This window comes from Ammospiza caudacuta, chromosome 21 (genome assembly GCF_027887145.1).
Source record: "Ammospiza caudacuta isolate bAmmCau1 chromosome 21, bAmmCau1.pri, whole genome shotgun sequence".
NCBI classification, from domain to species: Eukaryota; Metazoa; Chordata; class Aves; order Passeriformes; family Passerellidae; genus Ammospiza; species Ammospiza caudacuta.
This window is the reverse complement of record NC_080613.1, coordinates 3,394,888-3,415,647: the sequence shown is the minus strand read 5'-3', so window position 1 is coordinate 3,415,647 and position 20,760 is coordinate 3,394,888. Positions and strand designations below refer to the sequence as shown.

At 46.3% G+C, this 20,760-nt stretch overlaps 3 protein-coding genes and 1 non-coding gene across 4 annotated transcripts in view; 2 read left to right on the top strand and 2 right to left on the bottom strand.

Annotated features, from left to right (window-relative positions):
• Positions 1-606, bottom strand: part of BRD3 (bromodomain containing 3) — a 41,870-nt gene extending 41,264 nt beyond the window's left edge. Inside the window, exon 1 of the mRNA XM_058818459.1 lies at positions 510-606. The gene's annotated coding sequence lies outside the window, so the exon portion shown is untranslated. The remainder of the gene's footprint in view (positions 1-509) is intronic.
• WDR5 (WD repeat domain 5) lies at positions 336-11,929 on the top strand. Its single transcript, XM_058818460.1, has 14 exons — positions 336-500; positions 1,999-2,189; positions 3,034-3,142; positions 4,401-4,474; positions 5,395-5,484; positions 6,053-6,142; positions 6,879-6,962; positions 7,839-7,894; positions 8,043-8,089; positions 8,245-8,320; positions 8,639-8,672; positions 9,335-9,409; positions 9,667-9,754; positions 10,796-11,929. Exons 2-14 carry the CDS (start codon positions 2,109-2,111, stop codon positions 10,894-10,896), a joined length of 1,005 nt encoding a protein of 334 aa, XP_058674443.1. The 5' UTR covers positions 336-500; positions 1,999-2,108; the 3' UTR covers positions 10,897-11,929.
• A 1,320-nt stretch (positions 11,930-13,249) lies between these two features.
• Positions 13,250-13,377, bottom strand: LOC131567044 (U6atac minor spliceosomal RNA). Its single transcript, XR_009275618.1, has one exon. It is a non-coding gene; the product is annotated as a U6atac minor spliceosomal RNA (small nuclear RNA).
• Positions 13,378-14,061: 684 nt separating this feature from the next.
• Positions 14,062-19,861, top strand: LOC131567018 (uncharacterized). The gene is made up of 4 exons (XM_058818498.1): positions 14,062-14,263; positions 16,010-16,114; positions 18,285-18,425; positions 19,677-19,861. Exons 1-4 carry the CDS (start codon positions 14,062-14,064, stop codon positions 19,859-19,861), a joined length of 633 nt encoding a protein of 210 aa, XP_058674481.1.
• The last annotated feature ends 899 nt before the right edge of the window (positions 19,862-20,760 follow it).

Sequence of the window (20,760 nt, the reverse complement as noted above, 5' to 3'; positions counted from 1 at the left end):
CGGGAGCAGCGCCGTGGCCGCCGATCCCGGTGTGTACGGGACATCCCCACACGGGAATGCCGCACCGGCAAGGATGCGGCCCGCACGGGCAGGGCGCTCCCCTCAGCGAGCGGGGAGCGGCAGCGGGCGCGGGGAGGGAAGGAGTGAAAGCAACAAGGCGAGGGAAAAGAGAGAAAAGAGCAAAGGGAAGGAAAAGAAGGAGGGGACGGAAAAGAAGGAGGGGAGGGAAGGGGCGGGCAGGACGCCACGGGGATGGGCTCCGCCCGTGCGCGCACTCGCGCCGCTCTTTTGGCTCTCGGGCCGCGCCGTAGCGCTCCCGGGAGAGAGCGGCATTGTGCGGCCTCCGGCCCCCTCCGCGCAGGCGCCGGGCCCCATTCCCCGCCTGGCGGACCCGGACCCGCCGCCGCCGCGTCCCCCCCCTCCCCTCCCGCGGCCGCGCTCCTCCCTCGCCGCGGAGGAGGCGGCGGCCGCCCCCCCTTTTTCCCCGTCCCCATCCCCCGGTAAGTCACCGAAAGAATCAGAGGGGCGAGGCGGCGGCGGCTCCTCTCCTTTCCTCTCCCCGTCTGCTCCTCCTCGTCTCCCGCACCGCCCGGGGCTCTCCTCCCGCTCCGCCGTTGCCCGCGCGCGCCGCCGCCGCCGCCGCCTCCCCTCAGGCAGCGCGCGCCGAGCCCGCCCGCTCCCCCCCCCCCCCCCACCCCCCCCACCCACCCCGGGCCCCTCCGCGCGCGCCCTGCCCGCCCCCCCCCCCACCTTCCCCTCACCCCCTCCCCACATTCTCGGGGTCCCCCCCCCCCACATTCCCGAGCATTCCACAGCGAGGGAAGGGCCGCTCGGGGCCGGGGGGGCTCGGGGAGGTGTTATCGGTACCGCGGGAGGGGATGCGCCCCCCGGGCATGGAGCCCAGGCGGGCCCGGCAGCGATGCTGCTGCGGTGGTTTGGGTTTGGCAGCTGCCGAGTTGCGAGATGAGTTCCAGATGAAAAGGAATGGGAGATCTGCTCTGGGAAAGTTTAATTTGCTCTCGTGGCCCTCACATTGGCCGGGGAGTGTCCCTGAGTGGGGATGGTCGGGATGCAGGGCTGTGCCATGTGCTCTGGGATGAGCCTGCTGTGCTCCCTTCCAGCCTGGCTCATTCTGGGATTCTGGCATCTCCCCACACCCAGCACAGCCGGCAGGCGACTGGTTATCTGGGCAAGGAGATGCTTGGAATGCCGGGGGATCCTGGGAGCAAACGCTCCCGTTCCCCAGTGTGCTGCCAGCAGCAAAAGGAGCTGCGAGGTGGCGAATGCACTTAGCAGGCAAATCCTGACAGTGTGAGCCGGGGGTGATTGTGTTCCCGAGCTGAAATGTGGCTGAGCTGCAGCGGAGCAGCTCAGTTCCCTCTGCAGCATCAGCCCCGATTACGGAATCCTGGCGCTGCACTCCATCAGGTCTTGTTACAGAAAGCCACTCTGGAGAGGCTGATCCAAGGCTGCTGCCAGTCTGGGGGAGTCTCGGGTGGAGAATGGGGTGGTTTGGTGCTCAGACCTTTCAGCAGGGAAATATGACACCAAAATATTGAAAGGAATCTAGTCAGGTCTTGCAAATACCAGTTATTATTTGTGTTCATCATCATCTCATATTCCCTAATAAATTAAAATAGCAAGGCCTTGCCTGTTCCTTCCATCTTCCATACAAACTACTGTATTTGCCCTGTGCTAAGTACTTGTTACAAGTGCTTTGGGGTCTGTGAGATGAAAACCCTGTCACACCTCAAAGCTATTGTGCTGTACGTGTGTTTGGAAAAATCTTTTCCAAGGAGTGATCAAAAGCTGTGGCTTGAGTTCTTGGTCTTGCACATAAGTAGGTCTGAAGGCCTAAAATCCTGCTGTGTTGCTCAACAGATAATAAATAGGGGTTTTCATGCTGGTTTCTGGCAACCTGCACTTGGACCAATCTCACTCTTGTGCATGCTGAGAATCTTTTTGACAGCTAATGAGAATATTTTGTTTTTCTTCCAGGTTTTCCTTTCAGCGTGGTTCTCCTCTCAGTGGCAGGAGCTGCCTTTTGAAGCAGCACATTCATTCTCCCCTTCAAGCACCCATAAGTCTCATTTGCCAGCTCCAGAACCATGGCAACAGAAGAAAAGAAGCCAGATGCAGAATCCACCAAAACACAATCTACTCCTTCCTCCTCGACCAATCAGAGCAAGGTGTGTGTGGGGCCCCAAAAAATATCCCTGTAAAAAACACCTGGAATTACCTGAACACTCAGCAGCCAGATCAGAATCAGGGATTTGAATTCTCCTGTAAATTGAGATCTTTTCCATGTGGCTGCTTCTGCTGTTGTCTCATGCTGAGGATTTTATGGGAAAAGTGGATGGAGTGCAGCTCTGCTGTAGTGCTAAGTGTTCTTTTATAGGTTTTGGGGAAATTCTCACTAGTGAAATATTTCTTATCATTTTGATCATGACAAAGGCTGTTTGTCTGTGTCCTTGGAATGCCTGGAGGTGGCTGGAGAATTGGTGAACCTCTAGTTGTGCAGTGGGGAAACAGTTATTCAGATTCTTTGAAGCCTGGAGATGCTCAAGGGAGGTGTTATTGTCTAACCATGAAGGTAAAAGTGGGATTTTGGAGGTTTTCAAAAGGTAAAAGTGGGATTTTAGGGGCAGGAGGAGTTGGCCTGTGGTTTAATTCATGATCAGGGTGAAGATGCAAACACTTGAAAGCACTGCACAGATCAATACCAAGAGTGTCACTTGGAAGTGCCAGGCACTTTGTGGTTGGGCTGTTGGATTATTCTCACTTGTTTGTTGCTGGCTTGGGTGGAATTTACCTCAGGAGTGATTTGGTGTTGTGCTTGGAACAGTGAGGCCCCAGACTGAAAGGGTGTTTGGTTTTTTCTGAATTTGGAGGGGAATGGGAATGTAAGTGTGATTTAATGCTGGAATCTGTTGTGGTGAACGTCCTCATGGTCCATTCCCCTGTGCTGATCAGAGCTGGCCACTGAGATGCTGAATTTGGGATTTAACTCATTCATGGGTATTTCTCTTCCAGCCTGCCCCAGTAAAGCCAAACTATGCTCTCAAGTTCACGTTAGCAGGACACACAAAGGCAGTGTCATCAGTCAAGTTTAGTCCTAATGGAGAGTGGCTTGCCAGCTCCTGTAAGTATTGCCTGCTTTTGTCTCATTTCATACACAAATGTGGGCCTTGAAGAAGGGCTTGTCTGAGCCTCCATCAGGGATGCCATGTCATGACATGGTTTTTCTTAAAAGAGTGATCCCAAAGCTGTCACTCTTTGAGATAATTTCCTTTAAGTTCTGTTACTTTGAGCACTGGGTCCCTGCATTGCCAGGAGAGCCCTCACCTGTTCAGCTTTCCTGACTGAGCAAATGGGCAAAAACCAGCACAGGATTATTTCCTGTGCAGAGAAAACCCTTGTGCTTTTGTGTATCACTAGAAGTGAACATTTAAATTAAACTTTGTGCACAGTATCTGCAGGCAGAACTTTCCTGTGGAAAATAAGGAAGGTGCTGCAGAGTTGATGCTCTGTCCTGTGCCTGTGGTGCTTGGCAGTCAGAGGCTCTGATTGCCCCAGTGAAGTGCAGAAGGTTGTTATAAATAGTGTTTCACTGCTTGCTCTCTTAAGTGATAGAAAAGTCTCCTTTCTGTCAGCTCTGGTATTTCCTGAGGGTTTCTTTGGTGTTCAGCACTGCTTGACAGCTTTGCCCTGAAAATGTGCTTCTGTGACTGTCAGTGATGCAGAGAGAATCTATGTGTAAGGAAAGGCCAGTTGGAAATGTTGAATATGACAGTGAGGGTCACTGCAACATCTTCCAGACATGGGAATGGCTTGGGGCTTTGACTTAACTGCAAGCAACCTCAATAAAACCAGTGCACTGTGCCATATAAATCATTCTTAGTGTCCCCATCAGAGTTTCCCTCCCCTTTCCCCTGAAAATGTTTTCCAAACTCTATATCTGGCAAATAGCAACTTTTTTCTCTGGCTTGCTTTGCAAGTTACCATGGATAATATGTCTGGGTTTCTGCAGGCATCCATTCAGTCCAGCTTGTGGTGTAATTATTGTTCTTTTTTGGGGCAAAAGCCTTTCAAGCATTCCCCTGAACCAGCACTGCTTTTACCACTGGCAATCTAAAACAAAAGTAGAAACCCAAGTTGTCAGGAGAGAAACTAAAGCTGCTGGAGTGTCTCTGCATTCCAGGCAGCTTATGTAACCTCAGCTGCTGCAGAGGGCTGTGTAGGAAGCTGTTCTTCACCAACTCAAAATCACCTTCGTCCCTGAGGTCTGCCTGGGGAGGGAGAGCTGCCCAGAGACAGAATTAACTTATTTCCTTTCACCTGGGAGGGACAGCTCTGCTAGTGCTCTTAATTAACCTCTGAACTGGCACATTCTTTTCCAGCTGCTGACAAACTCATTAAAATTTGGGGAGCATATGATGGCAAGTTTGAAAAAACAATATCTGGTCATAAGCTGGTAAGTATCAGGTGGTTTCTGTGGGAATTTACCTGGGAAGAATTTTGCTTTCTTTTCCTCATTCAGAAATTTCCATTCTTGGTTAAGTTCTACCTGTAACCAAGAATTTCCATTCTTGCTTAGTTCTGCCTATGTAGAAGGTTTGTTCCTCAGTTGTTTTTTTGTTTCTATAGTTCTGGAATTGCTGCATTAATTTTGGGGCAGGCTGGGAATATGGGTGCAGTGCAGGCTGCATTCCCAGTGCCCAGCCAGCTTCTTGTGTCCCTGAATTGCAGGAGAAGCCACCTCAGACACAGGGCAGAGCATTCCTGGGTGAAAATCCCTGTGAATTCTGACACTGTGTCCTGTTCCATCTTTCCTTTGTATAAGGAACAAAACACTTGCCTTTTAAGGAGATTAAATTTTTCTTGTGGGTTTGCCTACATAAACACAACACTTACTCATTCTGCAAAGTTCTTAAGAAAACACAAAACTTCCAAGCTCTTTGGTTTTTTTTTTTTTTTTTTTAAGTTTTTACATGCTGAAGTTTCATGAGCAAAAATGAAGATTTATCAAAAGAAAAACCACTGGAATCTTCTCCAGCCTCTGGGGACTTGGACTGTAAACAGCAGCCATTTGTCATGAAGAAAAGCCATTTACTCAGATTAATTTATGAGCATTCTATTTAGGAATTCCAACAAAGGGTTTTGGTGGCCACAGTGAGAACTCTGTGAAGGAGCTATGATGTTCTCAGAGTATGTGGCTCAGCTTAAAATTGTGCCAGAGGAGCTCTTAACCCAGCAAAATCACTGAATTCCTGACTCTCAGTGCTGAATTTTCATTCAAGCTTCAGCTGGGAATGTGATCTGCAGTCTGTTTTCCACTTTTCTGTGTGGCTGAACAAACAGAGCTGAGAACAGAATTGTTTTCCTTTGTTTTAGGGGATCTCTGATGTTGCTTGGTCATCAGATTCCAACCTCCTTGTCTCTGCCTCTGATGACAAAACTCTCAAAATATGGGATGTAAGCTCGGTAAGGGCAGGAATTATTATTTATTTACCTTCATTTTTCTCCAGCATTGGCTTCTCCACTTGTGTTCCTGCTTGTAACAAGCTGGTGGATGAGCTGTGAGGATGAATGAATTGTGCTGTGTGCTCTTGGAAAGAGTGGGATGCTTGTGGGTACCATGAGGAGCCTGTTATGCTCTGAGAGAGCTCTAAAGCCTGATGATGGAGACAGAGACAGAACCACAGCAAAAAGCCTCTCAGATGAAACCTTTTTGTAACTTTTATTTCTGCTTTTTCCTCCCCATTCTCTTGTGACAGAACTGGATAATTTGGTTGAGTTTTGATTAGCAATATTAAATGGTTTGGATCGTCCTGAGCTGCATAAAGAGTTTGCACCTCATCTGCAATCATTATGATTGTTTTATATTTTTTTCTGCCCTATTTTGTTGCAGCTGGCCCTTTGCCCAGCTAAATCTGGGGTTAGAGATGTTTCTTTCTGTGCTGCACAGTGATTAACCTTAATGTGCTCTCTCTGGGTGCTTTTATGGTGCTGGGTGATGCTGTGTATTTAACTCTGCTGAATTTTATTTCAGGGTAAGTGCTTAAAGACATTGAAAGGGCACAGTAACTACGTTTTCTGCTGCAATTTCAACCCTCAGTCAAACCTCATCGTTTCTGGCTCAGTGAGTGGTTTTTAATTTTTTTTTTCCTTTGTGGGAAGCAAGTACTGCACACTCTGTCACTTGTCACTAAAGGGACAGACAGGTTCTTTAGGGATCCTTGGCAGAATGATGATGGTATTAAATCATAGTTACAATTACAGCTTTATTTTCTTAACAGATTATTATGATTAGTGTAGCACACTAATTTATGATTAGAATGGCACAGGATTTCTGCAGGCAGGATTGATGTAGTACAATTTATAATTAGTGAATACAGAATTTCTAGTACAACTTCTGGTTTCTAATCACCTGGATTCTGACTTACCTAAAGGATGACTTCTAATCACCTCTCCCTCTGCAGATTGGGTCAGATCATGGTTTGAAAACAATATTAAATAAAAGAATATGAATCACACAGCTCATTTTAATTGTGTTTTCCCTTACAAACACAGCTTGTGGGCAGGTGAGCTGTGCATTGCCCCTGCTGTGCTTGCTTGGGGAAAAGCCCTTAGTCCATCCTCAGTGTCCTGCATGGATGGGAGTGGAATGGGGATGTTAATGTGATTTAATGCTGGGATCTGTTACAGTGAACATCCACAGGGTCCATTCCCTGTGGGGACATGGACACAGGGAATTCAGGGAGGTGTTCCCAGCCTGTTGGTTGTGTCCTGGGCTTTCTGACCCAGCTGAGGTTGATGCTGTGAGTGCCTCAATCAGGTGTTGATTAAACCCCCTGGTGCCTCTCTTGCCTCTCCAGTTCGATGAAAGCGTGAGGATATGGGATGTAAAAACAGGGAAGTGCCTCAAGACGTTGCCTGCTCACTCTGACCCAGTTTCAGCTGTAAGTCCCTCCTGATCAGTGAAAATCACAAAAATGCTTGTTGTGTTAGCAGAGCTCCTCTCCTGCCCTGTGGAGGGTGAGTTTGTGCTGTCACCAAGCCCTCACACAGCACCCAGGCTGGGCTGTGGTTGTTGCCAGGGGCCATTGCTCAGTGGGAATGAACTGAGTGATGTTTTCTCTAAGATCAGTGTGGATTTTGGTCCTGGCTGTAAATGTGGATAGTGCAGACATGTGCCAGGCATGCCTGGGTGTCATTCTGGGACACTGATTTGTGGTGCTTGATGCTCAGAGAACAATCTGTATTTCTCTTGCTTTTGTGTTGTTCCAAGTCATTACTGAAGTTATTCCACACAACACTCCTGTTTTAAATCTCATTAATTTCCTAGGAGAAATGAGCTTGGAATGCAGCAATATCCATTGGAATTAAGGAAAACCAGAAGGTGTTCAACTCTTAATGTCACTGAAATGAAAAACACTGAAAAAAATCTGAGCCTCAGATGTGTTGCACTGTGGCTGTTCTAACATGGTCATTCTGCAATGTGTAAAAGATATTTCACACTTACAAATGTCTTTTAATAGTAATAATTCTAAAGAATCATTCTTTAGATATAAATAGCAGAAAATTCACCTTAAAACATCCAAATAGCAGAAAATTCACCTTAAGTAGCTACATAAGAGGTTCTATTCCATGCCCTTAAAATAATCAGTTTCTACCTACATGTTTTATTCTGATACGTTCCATGTCAGAAATGGAAAATAAGGAGCTTAAACATTTGATCTTTATGAACATGAAGTTGTTATTTTTTTTAAAGTTATTGGTTATTAATAAAAGTTATTAGTTCTTAGTTTTAATAATTAGTAATTATAATATTCCAGGTGCATTTTAATCGTGATGGATCCCTGATAGTGTCAAGTAGCTATGATGGACTCTGGTAAGTGGTTATTTCTTGTCTGCATCACTCTTTGAACCTTTTGCATTTAAAAAATACTTTAAAAAACAAAACCTTGTATTTGTAATGTTAAAATTGTAATAAAAGACTTCATGCCCAATAATAATTATTTTTTCTGTGTTTTTACCAGTCGTATCTGGGACACAGCATCAGGCCAGTGCTTGAAAACACTGATTGGTAAGTAGAAATATTTCTTGTCTGGGCTGTATTTTTCACACAGATTTTCTGTGTTTTAGTGAAATATTAAAAACAAATGAATGCCAAAAGAAGCCCTCTGTCAGTGAGACAACACAGCTGTGCACTTTGTAACCCTGCTTTTCATTTTGCTGTAGATGATGATAACCCTCCTGTGTCTTTTGTGAAATTCTCACCAAATGGCAAATACATATTAGCTGCAACTTTGGACAAGTAAGTATGGGAAAAAAAAGGAGAATAACACACAGATTTGAAATTTGGAGTATTCAAATCATGCTTTAATTTGCTTTTTGGCTGCTATAGTAATGATAATGCATGATTCATATATAGTGTTTTCTGTGGAGGAGAATATGAATGGCATGACAGTAAAATTGATATTTTGGGGTTAACTAACTCTGCATTCCAAAGCCAGGCTAAAATGATCCATGAAAACTTTTAACTCTGGTATGGAGAAACGTTTTCCAGCTGCTAGGAACTTTTCAGATTTAAAAAAAAACCCCAAGAACTAAAATCTTTGATTTTGTTTTCCAGCACTCTTAAACTTTGGGACTACAGCAAAGGAAAGGTAATTCTTTCTATTTAGGTAGACTTAACTAAGCTTTCAGGAAAATTGGATTTTACATGTGATTTTTAAACAGTACCTCTTTTAGTGGAGAGGATAAACTTTTAGCAGAGCCAGTTGCAACAGGACAAGGGGTAATGGTTTTGAACTAAAAGAGGATTCAGGTTAGAAAGTTTCTTGTGAGGGTGAAAAGGCCCTGGCAGCTGAGGCTGCCCCTGGGTCCCTGGAAGTGTCCAAGGCCAGGTTGGAGGGGCTTGGAGCACCCTGGGATAGTGGAAGGTGTCCCTGCCCATGTCAGGCCTTTAAAGATCCCTTCAAACTCAAACTGTTCTGTGATTCTGACTAAAAATGTCTTTGAAAAGAAAAAAAAAATGAAAATACTTGCCTTCTGCATAGCCCTGAGACATTAAGTACAGCAATATTTCTGCATTTTTCTCTGCATGAAAAATAAATTGCCTTTCATCTCTCTCACTGTTGTAATGGAACAAATTTAGGGCTTGTTTTGTGTTTTAGAGTAGAGCTGCACTCTGCATCCTCTAGATCTCCCTTTTTGGCAGGGTGAGGATCACAGTTTGATGTATTCAGTCTTTTTTTCCTAGAGAGTTTGTCCTTGACTGAGAAAACTCTCCCCGCTGCATTAATGTCCTGTGGCTCTTCCCTTCCAGTGCCTGAAGACCTACACAGGACACAAAAATGAGAAGTACTGCATATTTGCCAATTTCTCTGTCACTGGTGGAAAGGTTGGTGTTGATCTGATTATTTATTGTTATCTGTGTGCAGTTTTACTGTTCCTCTGTAGATAAAAGAGGATTTTGGGGCTGAAAACCTCCTTTAGTGGGTGCTGGTTTCTATGTCTCTAGGTGGGCTCACTGTCAGGTTTTCTGAATTTTCCTCTTTCTCCCTTTCACATGCCAACAATGAAATCTTTATTGAGAAATAGCACTTGGATATGGATCAGAAAGATTCAGATAACTTTGTTTTCTCTCTGCCCCTGCAGTGGATTGTGTCTGGTTCAGAAGACAACCTGGTTTATATCTGGAACCTTCAGACAAAAGAGATTGTACAGAAACTACAAGGACACACAGGTGAGGGAGAGAATTCTGGTTTTATTGATAAAATATCCCTCATACCATCAATGCTGAGCGTTTTCTATCTTACATCAATTTTTACTCTCAGACCCATGAATTCTTGACTGGCTGAAGCTTAATTGAATCCTGGGAGTTTTGCTTCTTTTTATGGGCATTGAAAATGTTTTATTCTTCACCTGTGAAGAACTTTGACATCAACTTGCAAAGGAGATTTGCTTGAGCACAGAACTGCTCAAGATATTTAAATGTCTCATAAATTAATGACTGTGAATGGTCTGTTTTGGGGCTGGATCCCAGTGGATTTTTGGGCTGGATCCCAGTGATTTTTTGGGGGGAGGCTGGATCCCAGTGATTTTTTTGGGGGGCTGGATCCCTGTGGATTTTGGGGCTAGATCCCAGTGAATTCAGGCTGTATCCCAGTGATTTTTGGGCTGGATCCCAGTGAATTCAGGCTGTATCCCAGTGGATTTTTGGGCTGGATCCCAGTGGATTTTTGGGCTGGATCCCAGTGAATTCAGGCTGTATCCCAGTGGATTTTTGGGCTGGATCCCAGTGAATTCAGGCTGTATCCCAGTGGATTTTTGGGCTGGATCTCAGGGAATTCAGGCTGTATCCCAGTGATTTTTGGGGCAGGATCCCAGTGATTTGCACTGTAAGGAAAGCAGTGGCAGCAGATTTTAATTTTCAGGCTCTGGAGATTAAATGGTACCTAAGGATTGCCTGGGGTATTGGAAATACCTTCCGTGACAAAAAACTGAGCTGGGTTTTGATTCAGCTGTGTCTGACATGATCTGGTAGAAGTAAGAACTGGAATCTAGAGAGTTCTCACCTTTTGAAACCTGTCAGACACTTCCCCACTGCCCTCAATTCTTTCCTGCTTGTATTTCCTTTCACAGAGTAGCAAAAGTTGTAAGATATTTACAAATAACACATTTAATTCTGCTACAAGGAAATAAAACACAGTTGCTAATTTTCAGAAATGCCTGTTATGAAGAAGACTGAAATAATTCAATTTTTTTATCTTTTCTTTTTGCTCAGATGTTGTCATCTCCACAGCTTGTCACCCAACAGAAAACATCATCGCATCAGCGGCGCTAGAAAACGACAAAACAATTAAACTGTGGAAGAGTGACTGTTAAACGTTCCAGGATTGCTTTAGAGACTGTCAGGAAAAAAAAAATTCAACATGTTTTTAAAAAAATGATTAAAAAACAAAAACACCCATAAATCCAGTTTGGCAGGAAACCTGAAGAATATTTGCTAAAGTGGTTTCTGTTAGTCTTGGCCCAAAGAAAACATCTTAGCTCTGCTAGAGCTGGGCAACGTGGTGGAAAAAAAAAAAGAAACAAAAAAAGATGCAGTGTCTCCTTTTCTTGCCTGATGTTTTGGCAGACAAATGGATGATTCTGATGTCGGGTCAGAAGTGTTGGACACCCCAAAGATACTGTATTTTCTGATGGCATTGCTTCTGGGCACTGTTGCTGCTTAAGGAAGAGCTGCCAGTCTACTTTGTACCAGTAAGTTAAGTCACAGGCCTAGAGATGTGTGGAATTTTTTTTTAATATGTCTACTTTTTTTTTTTTTTAATTTTTTAATTTTTTTTTTTCCCAGAATGTAGTTTCTAGTCTCTTGGGAAATTTCTGTATTGTTTTAAATAGGAGTACTGCATTTTTAAGGGTGCTTCATTTTAAAACACTCAGCTCAAACTTTGTGACCAAATAAAACCATGCAGTTCCAGATTTCCCTCTTCCTGCCCCTGACTTGACTCCTGTGGTGGAATCTCTTACCTTCTGTATAGTTGCTTACCTCTTGTTATGTGTGTTTAATAGATGCTGTTCTAGAGCAAAGTTACAGTTCTTCTGTTAACCATTAAAATGAATCCTGCTTGTAGTTGTTCTCAGCATATTTTAATTTTTTTTTTTAATTTTATTTTGCCTCTTCTGGTTCTAAAGCCAACTCACAGAACACTGTAAAGTTATTTCAATGTAAAAAGAAACAAACCCAGACTTTTTGTATCTTGGCAATCCATGGTATGACGCTGTATTGCAAATGGCATGACTCTGTATCTATCTCAGCATTGGTATTTCTTTCCCTTTTTGTCATATCCATGTGGTATTTACACATCCAGAAAAATACCATGTGCCATAATAAAAAGGTGGGATTTTATGTGTATGTTTCTGGTGAAGAGTGTGCTCATGTGAAGTGTCTGTGCCCATGGGAGCTTCTCTTAAAATACATTTTGAAGGGGAGATGTTTTCTATAGAAACTCCAGTGAGGGAGGATGAGGAGCAGCAGCATGGAGAGAAAAATAGGAACAAACACAAATCCAGATTGATTTAATGAAGGGAAAAGGATTGAGCTGCAGAGACAACATTGCTACAACCCCTCACAGAAAGCTTGAGCCAAAGGAAATGATTCCTGCTGCTCTCCTTGCAGGGATCCAGGATTTACCTTGTGCTGGATAAGAAATGCAGGGATCCACAAGTTTTACTGCACCCAAAGGACTCTGCTGCAAAGGGATGTTTTGCTCCTGGTGAAGCAAAATCTCATTTTTTTCCTGTATTTACCTCATGTGCTTGGTAATAACAAAAAAATCAATTACAGCCCAGACCTCTGGGGTGCTGCTCTGAGGCTGCCTTGCTTTGAAACCCTTGGAGGGAAAGAGCTGCAAGACATGAGGCATAGGTTTTCTTTTAAAGTATAAAAATAGAGTTCATGTTGAGCTGCTAAAATGGCTGTTAATAATATCCCTGCCTTTGGAGGGTTTTCATTACCCCCAGGAAGGGACACTGTGTCTAGACTTGGTGTCACTGCTAAAATGATCAACTCAGGATTGTTTTCAGCCTTATTCTTGAGGGCCAGTGCAACTCTTCAATGCAAGATGTGGCTGTGCTGCTTTGCAGCATGGAGGAGGTGGAATTTCACTCCAGCAAAGCATTTTACTGTTGATTCAGAAATATTTCCTGGCATGGTGCTTCTCCTGTCCCTGTGTGTGAGTGGCTTTGCTTGCCCAGCTGTGCTGCCACACAGAGCTGAGGAGGACAGAGATGAATTTTTCTGCTGAAATCTCACGAACAGGGCTAGAAAAGCCCCTAATGTAAAGGATCTGCTGTAAAGCTGCTCTTCATAAAGGTTGTGTTTAAATCCTTAATATCCCACCTGGGATTAATGCTGGGGCCTGTTGGCATGAGCTCTGCTTACCTCTAATTCTGTGCAGCCTGGCATGGCTGTGGTGGTTGGAGGGCCAGGATTAGCTCGGGCACAGCTCTGGAAATGAGGATTCTGTGCTGGCTGGAGCAGGGGAGGTGTAACTATTTTATGAGAGTGGCTGGTCTGTGTTACATCATGCTGAGGGCGGGTGAATTACTGCTGTGAGCTCATCTCTGCTGCGCCGGCGGCTTTTGAGGGAAAAGGCGAGCCGGGGGACTAAAAAAGAGCCTGCTGCGCTTTGTTTAGGGTCTCCCGGAAAGACAACAAGAGTGGGAAAATAGAAAAAAAACATGGTTAGATGCCACGAAGTAGGTGGCAGTGCCTTAACCGTATGTGTGTTGTATAGGCCACTAGGGCCTCTTCCATCCTTATCAAGGGGAGTGCTAACCTTCTCTCCTTTCATACAACACGGTCGCTTGTTTTCACCCGACGCTTTATAAACCTCCAGCAGCCTCCATCTCTATAGAACAGAGTGAGCCGACCCTGCTATTCTTTTTCCCCTCAATCCGACATTTTTTTCTAATCCCCATAAGAAATATTTTACTCTGCGCCCCAAATTTGACCTAAAACTCACAAAAATATCGGTTAAATCGCTAAAACGCGCACTTTCCGCTACCCTCTTAATATATTCATCACATTTAACCAATCACCGCGCAGAAGGCGGAGCTTCTTCCCTTGCCCCGTGACGCGCGGGGCGTGGTTTCGCTTTAGCCTCGCTGATGGAGGCGGGCGCTCCAGGGGTCGCGGGTTCGAGTCCCGCCCCCGGCGGGGCGGTGCCGCGGGGATGAGCTCAGCGCGGGATTGCCCTTTCCCGCGTAACCTGCGCGGGGTTTGAGCTTTCCCGCTGGATATCCCGAGGGTTTGGGCATTCTCTCCGCGTATCCCTCGCGTTTGAGCATCTCCCGCAGCCGGAGCAGCGGTGCAGGAGGGAGCCCATTCCCATTCCCGAGGCGTTCCCGCTGCCACGGAGCTCGTAAATCGCTCCGAGTTCCGCCAGCGCTACTGACGAGTTCTAAGTTCCACATATGAGAGCAGTGGAAAAGGTTGTGTGGGTTTTTTTGCCTTTTCTTAAGGCTTTTCTCTTCGGTATCCCAATGGAATCAAACCAGACGAACACTTCTCTAAGTGAGCACTGCAATACCTCAAACCAGGACGACTCTCCCATCATCCCGCTGCAGGTGCCACCGATGCCGCCTCCATCCCCCGACCCCCGCGACCCTCCCGGACCTTCCCGCTGTGTTCCCGGTGGGAAGGAGCAGCGGAGGAGCCGCTTTTCGGATGAGGCTGCGGATCCAGGTGCAGCGCCCAGGGGTTTGCGCAGCCCTGCCAGCTGTGCACAGCTGCTGCATCACAGACTCACAGAACGGCTCGGGGTGGAAGGGACCTCACAGCTCACCCCGTTCCCACCCCTGACAAGGGCAGGGACACCTTCCACGCTCCCAGGTTGCTGCAAGCCTGGCTTTGGACACTTCCAGGGATGCTGCATCGCTGCCACAGAGCCCAGGCTGCTCCTGGCTGCCCCTTCCAGATAACCGATGAGTTTATTAGGGGATTAAATGTTAGTTTTCCCTCCTTATTGAACGCTCTGATTTATGCACGCGTTTAAATCAATCCCATTTCCTGCCTTTTACCCCTTCTCCCCCAGGCTTTCAGGCTTTACTGTGTCAGACATTTGTTACAATCACATTGTTTCGAGGCAAGCGAGACACCCTGGGTGGTTTAAGGGATTTAAATCCATGAGCTGCATTTCTTGGGCACTTCTCCCAGGTGCCAACTGCCCCTCCTGAGCTGTAGATGCCCCTCCCTGGGCCAGTTTGTGCTGCCTCTTGGTGAAATACGAACCAGCATCCCTGCTAAAAATGCTGCTGGAGATAATTCTGAGCCTGCCTGGCTGGCACAGGAGGTGCCTGGTGGGCTGGGGGTGCCCAGGGTGGGGGATTTCAGGTGCTGCTAGCAGGCAGTTGCTGGATGAGCTACATAAGCTGCTTATTTTGTCATTTTAATTTTTTAATCCCGCGCATTCGGTCGCGCTCTCTTATTAGTAAGCATTATCTCCCCAAGTCCCATTAGCTCCGCTCAGAGCCGGGGCTTTGCTTGTGGGGACAGCTCTGGAGGGGCCCACAGGGGGCTGGGGGCCTGCTCCTGCAGCTGGGGACATCCCTGGTGTCCCATGAGGGTGTGACCCTGGCCCTGCAGAGCCATCACTGCTCAGTCCCTCTCTCTGCTGTCCCTCTGTCCCCTCCCTAAGCCCCACCAGCCCCAGCTCCCTCCAGAGCTGATCCAAGCCCTAAGATCAGCTCTAACCCCCCCCCGCCCTGCTTTATTAAGGCAGCTATTTTCTGGTATGTAAACACAAATATTCCATTCAAACCCTCTTGCCTCTCCTTCAGGTTTCCCCCTTAACCCCAGGGCCATCCCCAGAGCTGTGCTTTGTTAGAGGATCTCAAGTCTTGGATTTAAAATTAGTTTAGACTGCTTTCTCTTTAATAAAATTATTCCTTTCCTCTTTAAATAGCACAATATGTCACAGAAAGCCGGTGGGTCCGTTCATGAAGATGAGACAGCTCAGAGAGGAAAGAGACAGGCAAAAAAAAAAAAGAAAAAAAAAATAAAGTAAAACCATACATCTCCCCAAACCCCTTCTGCCTAATCCAACTGAATTAGAGGATTTTGAAGTGGATTTAAAACTAAATCTTGATTAGGGAGAATTTCTCTCCAAGAGCTGCTGCATGGTGGTATTAATGGGAAGTGATCGTGGACAGAGGAAATAGGACAGAAATAACCGAGGGTAGCACATACGCACTCAGGTCTGTGCACGGACTGAGAGAGTCGGGGAATTTCTCCAGAGGAACAGCGAGAAATTCAACACCCACAGCAGGAGCCTGGGTGCCAGGGGCTGGCTGGGCAGCCAGGTCTGGTCCCTGCTGCACCCCGGGCAGGGCTGGCAGGTGAGGAGGCAGCACCGAGGATCAGAACGGCCTGGGTGAGGAGCCGGGAGGAGGGGGTGTCAGCCCGCTCCCCCAGAGCTCATAGGGTGAACAGGGCTCTGGGGGACCCCCGAGATGCCCCCCCTGCTCTGCAGACACATGGCTGGAGGTGCCCATGGGATCCTGTCGCTGCTGACCGTGGTGTTCGTCCTGCCGGAGGGTGAGTGCTGGTGTGGCCGTGCCCTGGAGTCACGGTTTGTATCCTCCCCTAAACCCGGCCTGCCCAGGTGGGATTTGTCCTTTTCCATTCTCCCTAAACCCCACTTGCCCAGGTGGGATTTACCCTTTGATATCCTCCCTAAACCCAACCTGCCCAGGTGGGATTTGTCCTTTTCCATCCTCCCTAAACCCCACTTGCCCAGGTGGGATTTACCCTTTCCATTCTCCCTAAACCCAACCTGCCCAGGTGGGATTTACCCTTTGATATCTTCCCTAAACCTGACCTGCCCAGGTGGGATTTATCCTTTTCCATCCTCCCTAAACCCAACTTGCCAAGGTGGGATTTGTCCTTTTCCATCCTCCCTAAACCTGACCTGCCCAGGTGAGATTTACCCTTTTATATCCTCCCTAAGCCCCACTTGCCCAGGTGAGGTTTATCCTTTTCCATCTTCCCTAAACCTGACCTGCCCAGGTGGGATTTACCCTTTCCCACCCTCCTTAAACCTGACCTACCAATCCCATGTGGGATTTGTCCTTTTCCATTGTCCCTAAACCCAACTTGCCAAGGTGGGATTTATCCTTTTACACCATCCCTAAACCCGACCTATACTCTATTCTTTTAGTATAGTTTTATTATATATCCCCAGGTGGGATTTGTCCTTTTCCATCCTTCCTAAACCTTACTTTCCCAGGTGGGATTTATTCTTTTCCATCTTCCCTAAACCCAGCTTGCCCAGGTGGAATTTACCCTTTTATATCCTCCTTAAACCCGACCTGCCCAGGTGAGATTTACCCTTTTCCATCCTTCCTAAACCTGACTTGCCCAGGTGGGATTTATCCTCAGGGTGAATTTAGGAGCACTCCCGAGTGGTGCAGCTGCGTGCTGGTGATTTTAGGATGGAGTGGTGTCACTGTGTTTTGTACAAAAGGGCAGCGTGCCAGGATTTGTGATCCTTTGGGCTCCTATTCCCTGGTTTGGCCGGGCAGGGACTCCCCTTGCTGTGCCTGGCTGTGTGAGGATGCTCCAAACCTGTGGGAGCAGATTTTGAGCCCCCAAAACCCCCTGTGGGAACACAGGAGGGCTAGGAAGGTCCCTGGGTTGGTGTTCAGAGATGAGGAAAGGTAATAACAGCAACCTGATTAATCAACAGAGGTTGCCTTAACCTCCACAACAGAGGTGGATGGTGTAAATTGATATCCTTTCAAGGCTTTTTGGTTTGTGGGTTGTTTTGTTTGTTTGTTTTTTTTTTAGGAACCTGAGAAATGGTTTAATTCCCATTGTGGCAGTTTTCAGACACAGTGGCTGCAGGGAAGGGCTGAGCTGTGCAAAGCCCTGGGGACACGCTGAGGCCATTGGCCCGGGGTCACAGGCACCACGGTGGCTCTGAAGGAGGATTTCCCTTTTATTTCCAAGCAGGTTTGCCTTCCTGACAGACCCTGTGTGATAACATCAGGGGGAAAACCAAGCCACGCTGATAAACCCATCCCTATGGAGCAAATAGTGCCAAAACAGGCACAGCTAAACTGGAGAAAAATGGTGCAAAAAAGAAAAGCTGTTTCTAGCAGGCACAGCTAAACTGGAGACATTTGGTGAAAAAGGGAAAAAGCTGTTTATAGCAAGCACAGCTAAACTGGAGACATTTGGTGAAAAAGGGAAAAAGCTCTTTATAGCAAGCACAGCTAAACTGGAGAAATTTGGTGAAAAAGGGAAAAGCTGTTTCTAGCAAGCACAGCTAAACTGGAGACATTTGGTGAAAAAGGGAAAAGCTGTTTCTAGCAAGCACAGCTAAACTGGAGACATTTGGTGAAAATTTGGTGTTTCTGAGCCTGCCTTGAGCCCCGACTCGGTGGTGTCTGTGGTTGTGAGGTTTCACCTGCTCTTTCCACCCCCTGTTTCAGAGCTCGCACAGTTTGATCCCAGCTCAAATCTGCGGCTAATCTCTGATTTCGCACTGACCTCTAGTGGGAGATGATTCTGTATTTTCGGGCCCACCGGGTAAACAGTGACGGGCAACTCCTGGCTCGGGCTTAATGCGACTTGGCAAGGCAGGGAGCGCTGCGAAGCCGTCGGTAGAGAGCGGCTCGGAACGAGATGAAGCCTTTTCCCCCCGGGAAAAAATAAAATGAAATAAAATAAAAATCCAGCCGTGTTCCTTCTGGTTCTTGTTTAGTGTCTGGACTGCAGTGCTATGGCTGCAACATCGTGGTTGGCACCAAAAACGTGGACATGGGGTGCTCCAAGCCTGAGGTGATCACCTGCTCCCAGAGCCACCAGGGCTTCAAGCACCGGTTCTGCATTAAAACAGAGAGCGGTGAGTGCAGCCCTTCTTCAGCCCCAAACCTGTCACCCTGATTTTTTTAAAAATTAGAAATTTAATATTTTCTAAGCCTTCTCGTCACTGACGTGTTTTGTGAAAAATTCTTTTGCTGGGATTTTTATCCTGAGAAGCTGAGAGGCCTCAGGAATGAAATGTAAACATTGATTATCTGCTACAGGTGCATCTTTGATTGGTCTCATGTGGTTGTTTCTAATTAATGGCCAATCACAGTCACACAGAATCACAGAATCACAGAAGTTCAAGACTGGAAGAGACCTATAAGATCATCAAGTCCAGTCCAGCTGTCTCAGATTCTCTGGTCAGTCACAAGGTTTTATTATCATCCCATTCCTTTCCTTTCAAGCCTTCTGATGAAATCCTTTCTTCTATTCTTTTAGTATAGTTTTAGTATATAATTTTCTTTTAATATAACATACATAATAAAATAATGAATCAGCCTTCTGAAACATGGAGTCAAGATTCTCATCTCTTCCCTCATCCTGGGACCCCTGTGAGCACCACCACACCTTCTGATGTTTACATTCTTGTAGTGAACTTTCTCACACGTTTTCTGTAAATAACTCATTGTTTTGCATTCTTTTATGGAGGAGGAGAAACTCGATGAACTGTTGGTTTGTCCAGTGTCATCAGAGAGGTGGCACTGTCACCCTCAAATCCGCTGTCATTTTGGGAAGTTTATAAATGCTGGAGTCAGGAAATAAAGGTCCCTTTTTGTGGTGGTGTTTGCAGCGGTCCCAAGATGAAAGAAGGGATGAGAATCTGGACTCCATGTTTCAGAAGGATGATTTATTATTTTATTATATATATTATATTAAAAGAAAATTATATATTAAAATAAATTATATATTAAAACTATACTAAAAGAATAGAAGAAGGGTTTAATCAGAAGGCTTGAAAGGAATAGAAAGGAATGATAATAAAATCTTGTGATTGATCAGAGAGTCTGAGACAGCTGGACTGTGATTGGCCATTAATTAGAAACAACCACATGAGACCAATCACAGATGGACCTGTTGCATTCCACAGCAGCAGATAATTATTACTTACATTTCGTTTCTGAGGCCTCTCAGCTTCTCAGGAGGAAAAATCCTAGCAAAAGGATTTTTCATTAAACACGTCTGTGACGCATTTTTTACCTGGGACGGAGCAGCGAATTCCCGTGGCGTTGTTCCATGTCCTACAGTGACATTTTCCCTGACGTCCCTCCCTGTGCTTGCCTTGCAGTGGTCCTGGGCATCCTCCTGGCCAGCGGCTGTGCCACCTCCCGGCACTGCCAGCAGCAGGAGCTGCCGGGGGTGCGCATCCACTGCTGCGACACCGACCTGTGCAACGCGTGCCCCGGAGCCCCCCGGCCTCGGCCCGGGCCCCTGCTGCTGCCCTGCATCCTGGCTGCCCTGCTCCTCTCCTGAGCACCCGTTCTGGGCCTGGGGGATGTGGGGTGTGATCCTGGGCTGGGCGCTGGCAGCTGGGGTACCCCCATCGCTGCCCCTGCATGCCCACCCTCCTGGCCCCTCTCTGTCACGGAGATATTGTGTGAAAAATCCTTTCATTAGGATCTTTTCTGCTGAGAGGCCTCAGAAATTAAATGTAAACAATGGTTATCTGCTGCTGTGGAATGCAACAGGTGCATCTGGGATTGGTCTCATGTGGTTGTTTTTAATTAATGGCCAATCACAGTCAGCTGGCTTGGACTCTCTGGTCAGTCACAAGATTTTATTATCATTCCATTCCCTTCCTTTGCCAGCCTTCGGATGAAATCCTTTCTTCTATTCTTTAGCATAGATTTAATATACAATTTTCTTATAATATATATAATAAAATAATAAATCAGCCTTCTGAAACATGGAGTCAAGATTCTCATCTCTCCCCTTGTCCTGGGATTCCGGCGAAGGCCACTGTGAAAAACGCCAATCACTTGTTTTTAAAATTGTTAAAGTTTAATAGTAATAAAATGGTTATAAAAATAGTAATGCAATTAGAGTAATAATAATTTGGACAATTTGAATTAGGACAATATGAGACAATAGAAACAAAGAGTTACAGATGTCCGGGTACCTTTTTCTGGGCAGCACGAGCCTGAAAAAGGACCCACGTTAACAAAGGATTAACCCTTAAAAGCAACAGCCTGTTGCATATTCATACACCTCATCCATGATGCATAAATTCCATTCAAACACAGGATTCTGTCTGGGCAGTGTCAGCTTCTTCCTCTGAATCCTCACAGCTCCTTCGGGGCGGGAAGAAGTTCATTTCTCCTGATAATGGGGCAATAAATTCCCTTTCTCTGAAAGACTCAGGTGTCCTGTGG